At 40.6% G+C, this 16,801-nt stretch overlaps 1 protein-coding gene across 2 annotated transcripts in view; it reads right to left on the bottom strand.

The window, feature by feature from the left end:
- Positions 1 to 693: 693 nt before the first annotated feature.
- The window catches only part of aopep (aminopeptidase O (putative)), a 71,836-nt gene continuing 55,728 nt past the window's right edge, over positions 694 to 16,801 (bottom strand). For both annotated transcript variants that reach the window (XM_051422870.1, XM_051422871.1), the window contains 4 exons: positions 15,373 to 15,489; positions 10,030 to 10,116; positions 9,765 to 9,921; positions 694 to 1,395 (listed from right to left, as the gene is read on the bottom strand). In XM_051422870.1, coding sequence (XP_051278830.1) covers positions 9,781 to 9,921; positions 10,030 to 10,116; positions 15,373 to 15,489 — 345 coding nt within the window. In that variant the 3' untranslated portion in view covers positions 694 to 1,395; positions 9,765 to 9,780. The remainder of the gene's footprint in view (positions 1,396 to 9,764; positions 9,922 to 10,029; positions 10,117 to 15,372; positions 15,490 to 16,801) is intronic.

Below are 16,801 nucleotides of genomic sequence, written 5' to 3'. Positions count from 1 at the left end.
TGTGATGTCTAAGCAAAATTATTAAATTTTTTGGCCTCATTCAGGATCATTAATGTTTTGTTTCACAATAAGTACATGATATACTTATTATTTGATGGGATTTATGTGCATATTTGTTTTCCAACCTTAAACGAGTAATTAGTAGAGTTTCATGTAAAGTGCATGTTCTTTTTTGGCAGACCAAAACAGCCATCCTTATTCAAGAGTTGTTTGCAGAAAGATCTCCATTGAACGTTTAGCTACCACATTTGGCTAAATAATTGTATGTATTATGAAAGGATCAAAAGACCTCACCTCTCCTGTCATTTGACTAGAGTAGAAAGATGTTATTTCCGATGTTTTATTGCAGTTAATGCAACAAACACCTGTCCGACCTCTCACAGAGAACATTATAGTCACACATTTGTACGCTGTTTGTGCAGGAACCTTGTTTAATACAGACATTTAACATCCAATTTTCTTCATTGGATTTGTAAACATAAAATATACTTGGATTTCACTCAACTTTTTTTCTTTTTTAATGAATACATTACGCAGCCAATGTTTAATTCTGTAATACAGATGTCTATAAAATGACAATCTGGCTGTGATACTTGTACCTAGTTGCATATAAAACCAGTATAACAAGCATGAGGCACTTACTGATGTTCAGGCTCTTTCAGATATGGAATAAGATGAAAGAAAAGTCATGCATGTATTTTAAGAAAACATCATTTTATTTTAACATGAAGATTTTCACTTAAAATTATATGCAGTAGAAAAATGATTTGTCTGTACAGCAGTTAGAAAACCATCGTTTACACGTATAGAAATGCCCCGAGTGTTCTCTGTTGTATATTTTCCAGTGTTGTTACAGGCCAGAGTGAAGTAATTTGTTATGTATAAAAACATGACTCACCTGAGTATTTCCAGTCTAAACTCTTAAGAGCCAGATCATGACTTCAGACTAAACAGACATGAACTCACACCTACACAGCCACACACAAACTAACTTAAACACAGCAGGTTCAGCTCTTAAACATGAATAAAGGTGCAGTGTCTTTTCTCTATGACATATGTCTCTTTTCTCATTATCTACCATTTCAAAATCTGTGACATGATGTAATTTTTCCCGCTTACCACAGCAATAATGTAGTTTAACAACATTGTATCTCTCTAGGAACAGCTTGTATCATTGTTGGTTCACACACACTGGTCTTTAGACTTGAATGAACAGAACTTCTCTAAAACTTGCCAGTTGGCCTTGGCTGTAGCGTAAGAGCACAGCCTTCTGGTGTTCACACCGCCGGGCAATTCTGCAACGTCCTCTCTGCTACAGAGGAAGAGGAGGTGAGCGCTGAAAGCCGGTACACCCCGTGTGCCAAACTCCTTTCATCTCCGTCTGTAGTCAGCAACCTGGAAGAGAGAGATACGTACAGATTGGAGCATTACAGAGCATTGGGTATACGTCTACAATCCTCTGGCTGAACTGTTGCTGTATACCTGACAGATACAAAAGAACTGCAAACATATCTTTGCTGCGGTTTCTTGTATTAATCTGCCGATATAAATGCTAATACATAGAAGTTATAATAATTTTTTCATCTTTTTATCTGTAAACTATTGATCTATTATGTGTTTAGTCAATGCATTTTCAGACACTAATGAAAAATCTATTTCCCTGAAATCCAAGGTGGCATCTTTGAATTACTAATTTTATTGTTTTTTTAGTCTAAAAGTTAAACACACACACACATTCAATTAATTCAATTTAAATTAATGACATATAAAGTATTCTCTTGAAATAATGCAATTCATCGGACACAATACACATGCCTTGTGAAAACCGTGGTACCACCATGTAAGTGATGATTTCAGATCCTGAAAAGAAATCTTGTAAAGTCTCAGTTGTCCAATAGAGCAGCAGCTCTTGTATGCAATCTGTTAAAAGGGAAGGATAAGCTTGTTGAGACCAGTGCCAGTGTGTTCTGGTTCGGTGATGAGTGGACTGGACTCCTGTTCCTGCTGAACTGAGCCAGTGGTTCTATAGGACTGATTATCAGCTCAGTAGGCACAGGAAGCCAAGCCCAAATCTCTCTTCCTCATGAAGTGCTGGCTCTCTATGAGAACATATTCTTTCCTTTTCTCCTTGCAGCGTCTGTAATGAAGCAAAAAGCAATGCCAACTCAGGCTGGCGTGTCAGGCAGCGTTCCGCTTTACCAAACCCACAAATAACCACAACACTGTAGGTTCATTTAAACCACTGAGATTGTTGGATTTCACTAGCTGGTGAAAGGTGTGGTTGACATGGTAGAAACCTCTCCACCGCGATGTCAGCGAGACCACTTCTGGATTGTGGGAGCAATCCAAAATTATTGGTACATTGTTGGCATAAAAAAGGGGCTATGAGATTGTTATATCGGAGTCCGATCATAAAATGTAACTATAAATCCATCAAAATCACATTCCACCACCTTCTGTGTGGAACATGCATTCATACTGCGTTACTGAAAATTGCCAACATAAACTTTGAAATGCAACAGCTCCCTAAAATATGCTCAACATTAAAAAGTTAATCAGTCAAGTTTAGTTGTGTTTAAAGAAGGTGGTGTGGGTGGCGTGGGCCGAAAAGTTTATTTTCTGCGTCTTTATACAATGTTGCTCTGTCCTTTGATGTGCAGAGCGCCATTTCCCTCCCATTAGAGAGTAATAAATCACCTTTCAGATACGCGCTCTGATGGCAATTCCTCTCTTTTACAGGCCTTTGATGGTCATTACTCTTTTAACAGGCCCTAAATATAGGTCTAAAAATGGCAGGCTCCACATGGCCCTCATTTCTAATTCACACATCTGTCCTCGTTTAGTCGCCATTTTGTCGCCGTGAATATAGAGCGCTATAATACCTCCTCACGGCTCATATTCTGATTGCCAAAAAAAGACTGACAAGTTCTAAAATACATTTTCAGCCATCTGTCACTGTTTTGATTAGGGAGCAATCGTTCCAGAACAGTATAGCTTTGCATTACAATTACCTCGTTTAACAGTGGACTACACCCATGTTGTAGCAAAGGGTTATACATTAAGTTACTGTGTATTTCTGTGTAGTATTTTAAACTGTAAAGTCATTATTCTTTGCATGTAGTCCAGTTGCAGTTATTGACAGTTTGGGTGTTAGCTGATGAGTGCACTTAGCAGGAATTGTTTGCTAAGAAGATGCAAATGGAGGCTGTTGTATAACAGTTCCAAAACAAATATATTTCTTGGGACATGTGAGACAGATTTATTGATCATTGTCTTGGCAGTTAGCATTGTTTTTTTTTTATGTCTTTAAAGCTTATCTTGACTAATTTGGGAACCCTCCCTCTGTAATACTTAACACACTGTAAACAGAGTGTGTGGTGTAACCCAAATGACAATTCCTGCTTTTCAAGTTATAGTTCTAGTGGGTGTTTTAACTGGATCACAGCCTTTTGTTTCTCATGTCTGAGACAAAACACTAGAAGCTTATATTGTGCAGGAAATCCACAGTAGAAACACTAAACTGTCCCAGTAAAGTAAAACCGACATCTCTAAATGATGGCAAGCTCTGAAAGCTAAAATCTTTGCAAGTTGTTTCCATCTCTTGATGCTTCAGTCTTGTTTTTCTTCACAGTGTGGAAATGTGTTCTGTGAGAATCCGTCTGCTTTATGGATCTCTATATCTTAACTTCCACAGGCTGAGATTAGATCAGAAATCAATGCATATCAGCCAGGAATGCACGGACGGCTCTTTTCACTGCCAAAGCGATTTGAAGTTTAAAACCCACTTTAAGTGCTTAGAGGATGATTCTGAACACTGATTTGCTGCAAGCCTCGTCAACATTTTTAATGAGTTTCCCTGCTGCATCTCAACTGAACCACAGACCTTTTTCACACCAGCCCTTTTGGGGTAAACACAAGTGTTACCAGTGATACTAATTACCCTACTATTTAATGTCAAAATGTCTATTAAGTTCAAATTAAAATATGCTTTCTTATTAAAATGTACATGAGAAGGGGCCATAACAAGAAGTCGCTGAAAACGTCGTCCCACGTGACCCCCTGTAAAACCCTGACTTGTTATTTTTACACTGGTTTTTGGACCTGACATAGTAATTAATGAACTATAGAGATGCTGTTGGGCTGAGCTAACCGGCTGCAGTAGCTAGAGCTAGACCGATAAATCGGACGATATTAGCTTGTACCAAATACATCACTATCAGTGTATGTCTACCAATAAATAACAGGAAATTCCATTATCAAAATGCCAAGTTAAATTCAAAATGTCCTGCTCAGTATTTTGGTCACAAAAAAAAAAAAAAAAAGTGATCAAGGGTGTGGAATTAGTATTAAATGAAAAATCTGGCACCAGTCAGGCAATACTACATACAGTTTTGAACATACAGATATGAGCATGGTATTATCTTCTCATCTAACTCTTGACAAAAAAGCGAATATGCATATTTCCCTAAATGTCAAACTATTCCTTTAAAATGCTCACTAAGCAAGACAGCGTGTCCTAAATCCAAACTACACACTGCTGTGATTCTAAGCAGACTTTCAGTATTTAGTGTGTTCACACAATCTAACCCTCTTACTATACAATGAAAGAAGTATGTTGGGGTTTTTTTGTATACTAACTTAAAACTGTATACTATAACTACATGTATATAGCACATATTTTATAGAACTAGTATGTAGTATGACTTTGGGACACACAGAGTGTCTGCTGTAAGAAAGAGAGAATAGTGAAGAGGAACTGATGAGGGTGATGATGGTGGCCACTGCTCCCGGATTGATGAAATATCTGTCAGCAGCATTAAGCAGCGTTTGGGTCTCCCCAGGCCTCATTAGTACTGGAAGCACAGTGTCTCTCCTGAGGTACTTGGCTCTCACCTTCGCTAGAACTACAGAGCGTGCGACTGGCATCATCTCCAGGATTATCTTTTATACTACGTAACTAAAAGGAGACAGAAGCAGAGGGGTGGAAGTAGAGAGCAAGGAAGGAAGATGAAAGAAGGGAGGAAGAACGACAGACAAAGCAGGAGAGCGTAGCACGGCGCTCATTAGTAATGTTGCACAGCGTTTTAAATTTCTGAGGAGGCTTGTGTGTTTAATTCTTCTGAGTGACAGGGTCTCTATGGAAAGTTTTATAGACATGCAAGCGAGGCTGGAAAAGATGTATTTAGACTGAACTGGAGGCAAAATGCAGGATAAGGAGAAAAGGAGGAGAAGAGTGAAATGAGATAAGAGAAAGAGGGGAAAAGGTGAAAGAGGAGCGGAAAAACGGAGGACAAAGGGGAAGGAGTTCTGTGACTGAAATGTATGAACACACATTAGATAATTGAACTTGACTGTGTGCTCACAAAAGCACAAACACACGCAGCACTTCACTGTAAAAACTTAAAAAGATTTCTTTTCTCTCTTTCGCACCCATTCATTGTCTTCCTTTGTCTGCTTGTCTGGGTCATGCTCTCCTCAGGTGCAGAACTTAGCCACTGTGAACAAAGAGGAAATCAATCACTGTTCACCAATCAGCTAAGCTCTGTGCCTGGCTGGAGAGAAGATAAAATAAAAAAAAAACCTGTCTGGCAGACTGACATGTACACACACACTTACAAAACACTCACATCCAAGACCCTCTGGCTCCCTCATCATCCTTTTTTCTTCTTCGCACTTCCAGATCATCAACTCCTCAAACACAATCAAACGCACTCTTAGCTAATCATGTCTTCCTTAGTTTTAAGTTTCTGCAGGACGAATGAGAGAGAGTGTGTGTGTGTGTGTGTGTGTGTGTGTGTGTGTGTGTGTGTGTGTGTGTGTGTGTGTGTGTGTGTGTGTGTGTGTGTGTGTGTGTGTGTGTGTGTGTGTGTGTGTGTGTGTGTGTGTGTGTGTGTGTGTGTGTGTGTGTGTGTGGCTGTGGTTGCCATGGCAGCCGACTGGGTCAGGGCTGTGTGGTAATCCCTGGCAATGTGATTTTATCATAAGTCACAAATCAGCACGCCAGGAACCCTCACAGCCCAGACATGAAAGAACAAGATCCTCTCTCTCTGTCTCTCTTTTTTTTCTTTTCTTCTTCTAACTACATCCTCAAGTCTAGCTCCAGTCCATCGCTAACCTGCAACACCCTGAAATAAAAAACCTCTAACTTTCTTTGTTCTTTCTCCCTTCTGCCTTACGTCTGCCATCGGAGCGCAGTGAAAGAAAGACCAGACCTGTAGATCCTCTCTCCCTCACATACTATTTCCTTGGTTACCCCTCTCCTCCTCTCCCATTCGCCACGCTTGGCTAACCCGACGATATGCCCCTCATTAAGCGGATCAAGAGGGATTCCAGAGGCATGTACCGGGGGAAGAAAAGAACGAGGGAGTAAGCAGGGAGGGGAAAAAGGGGAAAAAAATGACAGGGAGAGACCACCCTTCTCCTTTTAAAGGGTTGTTCTTTTTAGGTTTAAAAAAACGGAGCTGACAACGCGCCTCATGACAGACATGTTGTTTTCAGTTAAAACCCTCTCAGCCCGCCTCAGCCTAATCCCACTGTACTGTGGTCTGTGTGTGAGGGTGTAAAAGGGTACAGGGGAGGACTGCTCTACTTAAGAAAAGACTACGGGGGAACACAAACTGAGCAGTAAAACATGAATCAATCTCCCCACAGTGCAATATGAAAAAACAGCGAGGAGGTTGGTTCATCCATCATTTTAATTGGAGAGAGATCTGGACCTGAGCTCAGTTGACCAGCATGATCCATTGATGTTTACAGAGGCTTGTTTGGTTCAGTCCAATGGGATGCAGCAGTAAAAGTTAGGATATTAATCTCTAAATGCTTCTTTTCTTCTTCTTTTTTAAGGTGTCTCTGCTGCTCTATTCCATCCCTCCTGTACTTGTAGTGAGGCTCCACGGGGAGGTGTAGTGAGGGAGTGAAGGATGATGACAAAAGATCTGCGGGCACAGACAGATAGGCGCTACATATGTGTGTGCTGTATGTGTTTGAGTGTGTGTGTGTGTGTGTGTGTCAGAGAGATTTATCAGGACAGAGCCAGATGCCGAGCACTTGTCTAGAAAGCCTTTCACATCCTGTGCAAATGCATAAAGCTGACTCTCTCTCTGTCTGTGTGTGTGTGTGTGTGTGTGTGTGTGTGTGTGTGTGCGTCTGAAGATAAAAGCCTGTCTTGTAGTGGCTTGGTCACAGGCTAAAAAAGGATTTAGTGCTATAAGTCACTCAGGTTGATGGAGACAAGTATTTAGCAGCAGCTCCTGATGCGGCCTGTGTTGACCAAGGTCACAGACGCCTCGTATGACCTTACACTGGCTGAACTGGGGGCATGCGAGATGATAACACAGCTGGCTAATTTCAGAAGCTAATTGTGACTTTGATCTGAAAACATACAAATTGTCATTTCTGGCGCTAGGGGGTCTCTAGAGGAGGGAAGTTTGAGATCATGGGAGTTTTACCACCATGGCCATCATTGCAGTCAGGTTTCTACCAGGGGGCCAAATAATCCACAGAGGTATCAGCGTTTCTCCGATGCTGTTTGGTGGACAAAGGACGTATCGGAGGGCCTGCCAGGCGAGCTGCTGCTAATGTTAGCCCAGCTTGTTTATCTGATAACTTAAGATCCACATGTCCGATGACTAGTCAGTATAAAATATGTAGTTCAAAACGACCAAGATCTAAAAAGTATTTGGTAAAAATGTGGCTTAAAACTGGATAAAAAGTCAATTAATGACTGGTAGACAACCAAATGCACAAAGAGGATATAACACCATCAACAGGCGGCCGGAGAAACGCACCACTACCTGAATAAAAGTACGTAACATTGTTGGAAACATTTGGATAATAAATGTTAAGTACGTGCAATAAGTGCATAACTCAGCAAACATAGGTCTACTGTTTAAAGACATTTTAATGCAGAAGTGTTACGTATAGCTATGTTTGAGGTTTAAGTCAATACTAACTGCTATGTTGTAACTGGTTAGTTTCACACTAAACTTGACACTATGTTCAGTCTCTCTTCTTTTTAACTCTGTTCTGCCAAGACAACAGTCAATAGGGAAAGACTGGTTTGAATTTCGAGTTGAATCTTAACTCCATGTTGTTACTAACCTGTATGGTACAACCATAATACAACTTGAGTTATAGGGTAACTAAGTTCAAACTAATGTTCTTAAAATTCATGTAAAGTCAGACACAGTTGGCCGAATTAAAAGTTCTTAAATGGCTTTTTACTACAGTATAAATGAGGGATTCTACATGAACATACAATTTTCTGCCAAAATTAAAACAACTCTGCATATTTTACATGAGAGATTTCTGTTTTGTCTGTGATCATTTTACTGGTTTAAAGGGAGCATGGCTCAGTTGGAAAAGGCAGAATCTGACGAAAGTTGTGGGGTTGTTGGCTTATGTCGCCACTGTGTCAATGAAATCTGAGAGAGAGAGATTAGCTGCTTTTCTATTTTACATCATTATAAATTGAATATCTTTGGTTTTTGGATTGTTGGTTGTTTGCTATGTTTAACATTGCAATGTGTAATATTTTTTAAATAATTTCTTGACATTTCATAATCTAATTGATTTAAAAAACAGCTACGCAGGCCTAATGAAGCAGGTTTGAGTGTTTTTGAGACATAATTAGAAAAAATAAAACAACATAAGCTAGAAGTATTTTAGTTAAACGTGATTTACACAATAGTGTCACTAGTCATCTCACAATACTATAGCTATAGCGTTTGATCCACAGTATAATACTGTGTTATTTAAAAGCTTTGAAGAATAGTTGGGTTACTGTAGTTGAATTTAATAGCCTAGCTCTCATTATTCAAAGGTTAGTATCAGTAATAGCAGGACTGCTATGAAAAGATCAGCAGCTTCAAAGAGACCTGTCTTCACTCCAGTCCTCCCTTCCGCTCTTTAATTTCCTCCCTTCTCTGTCTGTCTGAACCATAAATTTGTATCTTCCCTGCATTAAGTATGCGATCAATAAAACCCTCACTGCTCTGAATCGTCAAAAAGCTCAGTGGTTGATGGTTGTGGTACTGCATACACATACAGCAACACACACACATATACACACAAGAGGAATTTTAGGGTCAACAGTATAAAAATCACCCTACATCAGGCAGAGACCGTCCCGAGCTCCTCAGAAAACGTTCGCTGACCCTTTCTCTCTCTCTCTCTTCCCTCTCTCGTTTGTTTGAGGAACACATTCCCGAATTCCTTCTCTGACAAACACATCCTGATTGCGCTGCTGTGAAACCACGGAAAAGGCCCCATTCTGAGTCTACAAACACACACACACTCAATGGGCTCAGACAGGAATGTGAAATATAGGTAGCCAAGTGACTCAAGTGTGGACTGTATGCTGCTGCGGATGTAATCAGGATCAATCCAACACAAAGCTTTCTTTTATGATTGTATTTCAGACTTATTTGAGAAATTGTGCTGAAATGCTTTGTCATACGTTCTTTTCTCCACAGATGGTTCAAGTAACATTTTACAGACGATCAAAGAGGCATTTAGTTTCAAACAACTGCGAATATGAAACAACTGAAAACCTAAACAAATATATGTATTTACATTTCTGATTCAGCTTGTTAGGAGACCTGTTGATGGAATTTCAACCATATTTAGTCAGTCCCACTGAGAGCAGGTAAGGCTATGATGAAACTAGAGCTTCACTAATATGTAGAGATGTTGAAAGAAATAAAAAGAACAAGATGGGAAATTTTAGTTCTCCTTTAGTCCAGAAACTGAGAATGAGACTTCACCTCCAATGTAGGACCATCATAGGACCATTTCCTCCACCACTCTGCGTGCCGATTGGTCCATTTCTTCCTGGACCAATGAGAGGCAGCGACAGGCCAGAGCCTGCTGCTCAGGCTCCTCCTGAACCATCAGCTCCCCGTACAGATACACACCCATGGCCTGGAACACACATACACAGTCAGTTAGTTTATTCTTATGTAAAGGCTGCTCTGAATCAGAGTTTGAAGCTTGTATTATACAGGACAAATGTTCTCCAGTTGTATTTACTTGGTCATGAACCAGGAAGTGTTCCACGTCTCTGTACGCCTGAGTGTGCGCATGTTTGACCACCAGCTCACACCAGCGATGTCGGACCTGGAAGCCAAAACAGAGGAAGAAATACAACAACACTTAATGGAATCAGAAAAACAAATATTAATTTAATTATTTTAACTTTGACCTTGAGGTAGAAAATCTATTTAAGAGCCTTGAATGCTGTCAATATAGACCAACACAGAAGCTAAAAATCAAATAAAGAAATATTAAGGAATTAGGCATTAAAGCACCAGTGTGTAGGATTTAGTAGCATCTAGTAGCAGGACCCGTGCAGGTGTAGTTGCAGATTGCAGCTCCCTCGCTTCACCATCCCCTTCCAAGTGTAGAAGGAACAACTGCCTACAGCCTAATCTAGAGCCAGTATTTGGTTTGTCTGGGCTAGTGTTGAAACATGGCGGTTCAACGTGGAAGGTGACACATGGTATCTGTAGATATAAAAGGTTCATTGTAAGGTAACAAAAACTTAATTCTTATTTTAAGGTAACTCTACACTAACAGAAATAGTTACGAGTATTATATTTCATTTCTGCCAGTAAATCCTCCTAAATGTTACACACTGGCCCTTTAAAAGAGATTTTATAAAATCCCACAATTTTTCCGCTTTAAACTAAAGTTAAATTAAAATAATTGCACTTACGTATCACTCCTTTGTTATATAAGGTCACTGGTCTTTGTAATTTCAGAGTCTATGTTATTCATTCACAAATTAATGCTTTACCAGCTAACAATAAGAAGTTAGAGGGATTCATCTCAAACACAGTTCATACAAGTGAAAATAATAGTGCTGAGAGATTTTTAAATTTTTATATATTAGTTCTTCAAAAAGTTGCCCTTGTGGAAGACGTTTTATTTGTAGCTTTTGGCCAGTGCACTCACACAATAATGTGATAAGGTCTCCCTCAATGCCAGTAACAAAAGACAACGGCTCATCTGACAAGCTGAGAGACAAAGCTGCCACGCTGACAATGAACAGATTCATCCAGAGTCGGAGGATTAACAGACATAAACTTTGTTTTTAAAAAGGAAACCATGTCAATGTAAAGTTCATGTTCAAAAGTTCCCTTTTAATTCTCTGACTATGTGCCTGTGTGTGTTCTCAATGTGTGTGTATAGGTGTGTTTTTACTGTATGTGTGTGAAAACTAATGCCTGGCCTTTCTCCCAGAGGATCAATAGGAGCTCTGTTGCCGCGGTTACAGGAGACATCAGAGACTGGCTCTGTCCCTGCCTCAGCCATCATCCTTCATCATCTGCTATGAGCGTGCATGTGGTCCCGTGTGTCTGCATGTGCGCAGGCGTGGACACGCAGTGCACGTGTATATGGATAGACTCTTGTGGAGGAGACGGACAGGAGGATGATAAAAGAGACAGAAGAACGATAAAAAAATCCACATGAAAAATCTTTTAAAGCAGTGTCACTACTTTAAAGCCTGACAGTTTGCCTCTGCTGTTTTTTTTCCTGGGTATTTCAATCTCCTCCATAACTATCTCCACACACTCATGATAATAAACTAGTCCGATGAGAGTTTAGTGACCAAGCGTGGGATTTTTTAGTGATTGATTCTGTTTCAACAGCTCAAGCTTCAGGCATTTCTACAGCGCTTGTACAGATATTCATTTTGAGATAGTATACTAGAAAGGGGCCAAATGGATCCACCTGAGTGCTGTGCACACACTCTTAATAGGAGTTTTTGCTTTGTTTGTTGCGCTGCCCTCCACCTGTTTATGCAACATTAGAATGGAAACTGAGGCATGCTCCATTTACAACAGCCAAATCTAAATCCTTACATTACCTCTGCAACCTGCAAAATAAACATGAGTTTAATTGGTCTCAAAAGTACTTTCTAGTTCCTCTTTCATCAAAATGTTAAATCGTCCTTTTCCCATTTATTATCTGCCTCTGTTTACTCTGGAAGGCTGCAAAAGCCCCACAGCAGACATGACAAAAAGCAAAGGTTATACTGTAGGCTAAGTGTAACATGCTCTTCTACCTTCTGCACACATGGGAACAAGGATATGTGTGTTCATGAATGTGGGAGTGTGCATGAGTGTGTACAGTATGTGTGCCCTCTGGTGCCAGCCCTGCCCTTCTAGCCTGCGTAGCCCCAGCAGCTGTTCCCTGTGCTGGGTTACATTCCTGGGGAGAGCCCTGGGGCAGAGCAGCTGCCTGGTGCACCTCTCTTTACCCCCTCCTCTTTTTTTTTTTTTTTTTGAACAGTTTCCTCTGACTGGGCCCCTCTCTCTGACAGCACATGCAATAACACAGTGACATTCCTTCATTTATTACTGCACCCCCGTCCCTCCCTTCACCCTCCACTACCACCACCGATTCCGACACATACACAAACGCTACAACTGATACTAATGTACTCCGTGTGGGCTCGCACTTACTGTGACAAACAAACTTACACATCTCAGACTCTCAGTCAGACTCTTATACAGGACAGACAGTGTTTCCCTAGCACAGCCTTATATATTTACTTTCTGGCCAAAGAGAGGAAATGTACTGTTAACTGTATATAATCAAAAGTGCATTCTTTGTAAAATGTGTTAAAATTCTCTTTACATGCTGACAGATAAACCTGCCTGTCTACCTATCTACCTCCGCACATTCTGCCCCTGCACTCATTGATTGCGCATGAGTCTTCCAAAAGCCAGCCAGACAGATATTGCTAACGCTACAGAACTAGTCACACAATAAGAAAGACCAGCCAGAATGTATAGTTCACCTGTACCTTTTCTAGAAGTAGAAAAGGCTACAAACAAAAAGTTTGGATAAAGCAACCAGTAAAACCAGATTCAATTAATAAAGTAATTGTTTCAGCTTTACTTTCAACCTTACATCTGTGCTCCATTACACTATGTACTTGTGTTGTTTTCCTAGACATTTGTCCAGTGGCACCAATTAGGGCTCTAAGGGGATTCCCTTGTCTGTGATCCCTCTCAGGGAGTTACATTTTTTCCCATTAGAGGTTTTTTGCGGGAGTTTGTCTTGTTCACTTCAGGAGCTGTTTTTGTTTCCAGTCTGTGAAGCCCACTGAGACTGTCATTGTGATGAAAGGCTACACAAGAAACTTGTTTTTTTCACATACACTCTTTGGTTTATTCTTAATAACTCTTTCCTCTTTTGTTGTCTCCTTGTCTCCGCTTCACATGTTGTGGCTGGTGCAACCAGACTTGATGTGGTCCAGTGAAGTCTCTAGTCACTGGAGGAGTAAACCTAACCTGGCCTGAAACACACAATGAGCTCTGTGTGCTTGACCGACAGATGGCCTTTGACATGCAAAAGCGTGCATGTGTGCTCTCGCAAAATCAGAAATGTACTCACGAAACTACACACATGCACATGCACACATATACACACACACGCAAGCATAGAGTCCCACCGCATCTCACGTCACATGAGGCTCATGGGAAAAGTCATGCACTCTCTCATACATGCAAACACATGCTCCGGCTCACAGACGCACTCACACATGTATTCATGGTCACTCACACCATCCAGAAATCAGTCCTGCCACATGCACACTGGTGGTCAGCCACATATTTCCTTTCGCTATCGTGGACATGCTCACACAAATCACACACACAAACAGTGACCTCGTTCACCAGTCTTCACTGCACCTTTAACTCCGAGGCAAGCTTCTTTACTACTTTCACTACACAGCGTAACATTATAAACTTCTCTCGATTGCTTGGAGCGAGACATGCTCGGCAACTAACAGGTGGTGGAGCAATATATAGCAGCATGTCATGCTTTTGTCATCAGATTAAGCTTTAGTAATGACAAAATACCTTATTAAATTGATTAATAGAATTGATTAAAACAGCAAATCAGGAAAGTCTGACATTAATATAGTATACAATCAGAATACTTGCTGGAGATTTGTATCTGTATGGATTTGGGCTTGGATAATACATTTTAGGGTGAACAATCGATGCCTTCTGAGTCGACGTATTACTAACCACTCTTCAGAAGCCAAAAGAATCATTTCTATAATCCAATATTCTTTCATAGTCAAGCTCTTGTTCCCTATACGGTAAATAGCGAGGGGCTACAGAAGCTGAACCGCACTCAGGCTTATATTTGTCCAAGAATTTTAAACAGATCAATCATCAATCCTTCTGAAGAGGATGCATTACCAGACAAAGAAAAGCTGAGTGAGAAGACGAATACAATCAGACTGGGGAACAGAAAGGGAGAGAAAGAAAGGAGGAGAATAAATGGCCACATTTATAAGGAGAGACGTAGGTGATTAACCTCTTCTGAATGAGATTACTAACATTAGGACAGGACCATTGCCTTCAGACAGGTGTGTGCAGGTGTGTATGTTTGTGTATGAGAGGGAGAGTGTGTGAGTGTGTGCGCACTTCCATGCATGACTATGTGCATAATGGCCCTGTGTATTTTTAGCGAACACTGAAAGTTTTTCCTGGAAATTGCAGATGAGAATCTGCTTTCATCTGCCAGGAAGTCTGACTAAAGAGGCCTTAACCTAAAGCTGGACCCAAGGCCAAACGCGAAGTGGCCTCGGCGTGTGACCACAAGGTCAAGTACTAAAATTAAATGCAAGACAGTAAAATCAAGAAGTGGGTAAAGTCACAGAAATATTTTTATTGTGATTTGAAGTGGCCTGTTATGTGGAAGTGGAACTTAAACAATAAAAATGTCCTTGGATGCAACTTTAGATGTCTGGATTCAATACAATAACCGTTCAACTGACCATGTACAGCAGAACATCTGAGCCCCATTATATACATTACTGCCCCAACAAAACAGCTCATATAATTAGTAAGAACTTGTAAAATACTAAATATGTATCAAATTTTTCTCTTCAAGACAAGCCATGTGTTAACGATGGAGGTTAGAGTGGACACTTTATGGGCCCTGCCGCAGCTGTGTTTTCGCACTCATGCTCCTGTACTGAGAGGCGGCGCTGTACAGTAAAGAACTCTTCAGCCGCCAACACACACAGCTGCAGAGCACAAACACAGACAAGGAAACACACTTGCACGCACTCACAAACATTGTTAATAGTACCATTAAGGAACTTTGTGCAGTACTAAAACATGAAGCGAATAGTTGTGGGATTTAGTCGGTAATGGTGGCTGTAAAGAAGAGAGCTGCTATTACAGCAGAATTTACTACACATTACTAAGCGGTGTGCCTTGGGATGGAAAGAGAGAGGAAACCTTCTACTTTTTATTATTGGAGGAGATTATGGAGCTTGGATGCATATGCTCACTTATCTGAGCATGTGTGTGTTTGTGTAGGTGTGTGTGTATGTGGTCCTACCTCAGCGTCTTGATCCCGCAGGTTGTAAGTTCTCTGCAGAGCTTGCATCGTTTCCACGCTTAGCTCCTCTTCCTCGAGGAGAAGCTCCAAAAGCATCACCAGCTGCTCCGACGTCACCTGAGGAGACAAAACAATTCATGAGATTAATATTGTAGTGCCGACTAACACAAGCTCCCTCATATATTGAGACATATTATTGGACATTATGAGTTAAAAAAAAAGAAAAGTCATATCCTTCTTACTCCAGCAGATTCAAACTACTAAACTAGCAAAATTATAAACATATTGCTTGTTGTGAGTCAGTTTTCAAACACATTTGTTTTGGTTTAATTTTCTTTTCAGTGCTCGGGAAGGCTTGATGAAAAAAACACATCAATATAAGTCACACAATTAATGCAGCCTTTGAAACGGAGGAAACGGTTACATAATAAAACAGAGCTGAAATGGCAATTAAATAAATATGGTAAACCAAGTGAATCTTGTACAACTGGGAAATATTGCAACACAGGCCAAAGAGGACAGATGAAGGGAAAATATTAGAATTTGAATCAAGGGCAAAGAGAGGGGTGAAACAAAGCAATGAAGTTGTCTTTTTTGATATTGTCCTATTGTAGAGATACAAAGAGAGCGGCGCTGTTCAGGGACACACACTGCCAAAAAAAAGTCATCTTTTAGAACATTTATTCTTTTTACGTTGTAAGAAGACAATGAAATCCCTGATTGCAGCGATGACAGAGCCGTAAAAAATTGAGAAAAGAAGAAAGGTTTTCAGGAAATGGGAAATGTCTTTACTGTTGCTTCTTAATAGTGCATGTACTGATTGTGTTATCCTGAGGTAAACCTTGAGGAAACAAGCTATTTTGTTCTAATGACTAACATCTTCAGGGACGGTGAAAACTCAGCGGTGAATTTAGACAATCATTCTGAGGATGGATGTGGGCAGCGATATGAGAGAGCGACTTCCTCCTCTGGAGAGAGCTGTGCCCAGCCTTGCCTTGCGTCTCCCGTGCATACACCCAGCACTCCCAGCCACATTTTTTTATGGTCCCAGTCTGGGACACAATTAATGGCTGAAGGCCCCATAGAGACTGATGTGAAAATAGGTATGAAGTGTGTGTGTGTGTGTGTGTGTGTGTGTGTGGACTGAGTGAAGCAGAGCGCGAGAGAGTGCAAGGGGGAAAATAAAAAGTGACAGAGGAGGAGGCAGACAGACAAAGCAGACAGACAACACTCTACTATTCAGGTAAACACACAGTAAACAGCTGATTTTGTGCAACATATATTTTGTGAAGAGCCTATTTAAAGCTATCTTTGGTAAACAACCTCCTCAGCACTGCTGGGAAATACCTGACTTAAAACCAGGAAGTATTTCAGCATGTAGCTGTTGGAGCTGAAGGAATAACATCCAGACTCTAGCTGGCAAATGGTC

The sequence above is a fragment of the Dicentrarchus labrax genome, unplaced genomic scaffold (assembly GCF_905237075.1).
Source record: "Dicentrarchus labrax unplaced genomic scaffold, dlabrax2021, whole genome shotgun sequence".
NCBI classification, from domain to species: Eukaryota; Metazoa; Chordata; class Actinopteri; family Moronidae; genus Dicentrarchus; species Dicentrarchus labrax.
The sequence above is the reverse complement of the archived record's forward strand: the minus strand, read 5'-3'. Positions and strand labels throughout refer to the sequence as shown.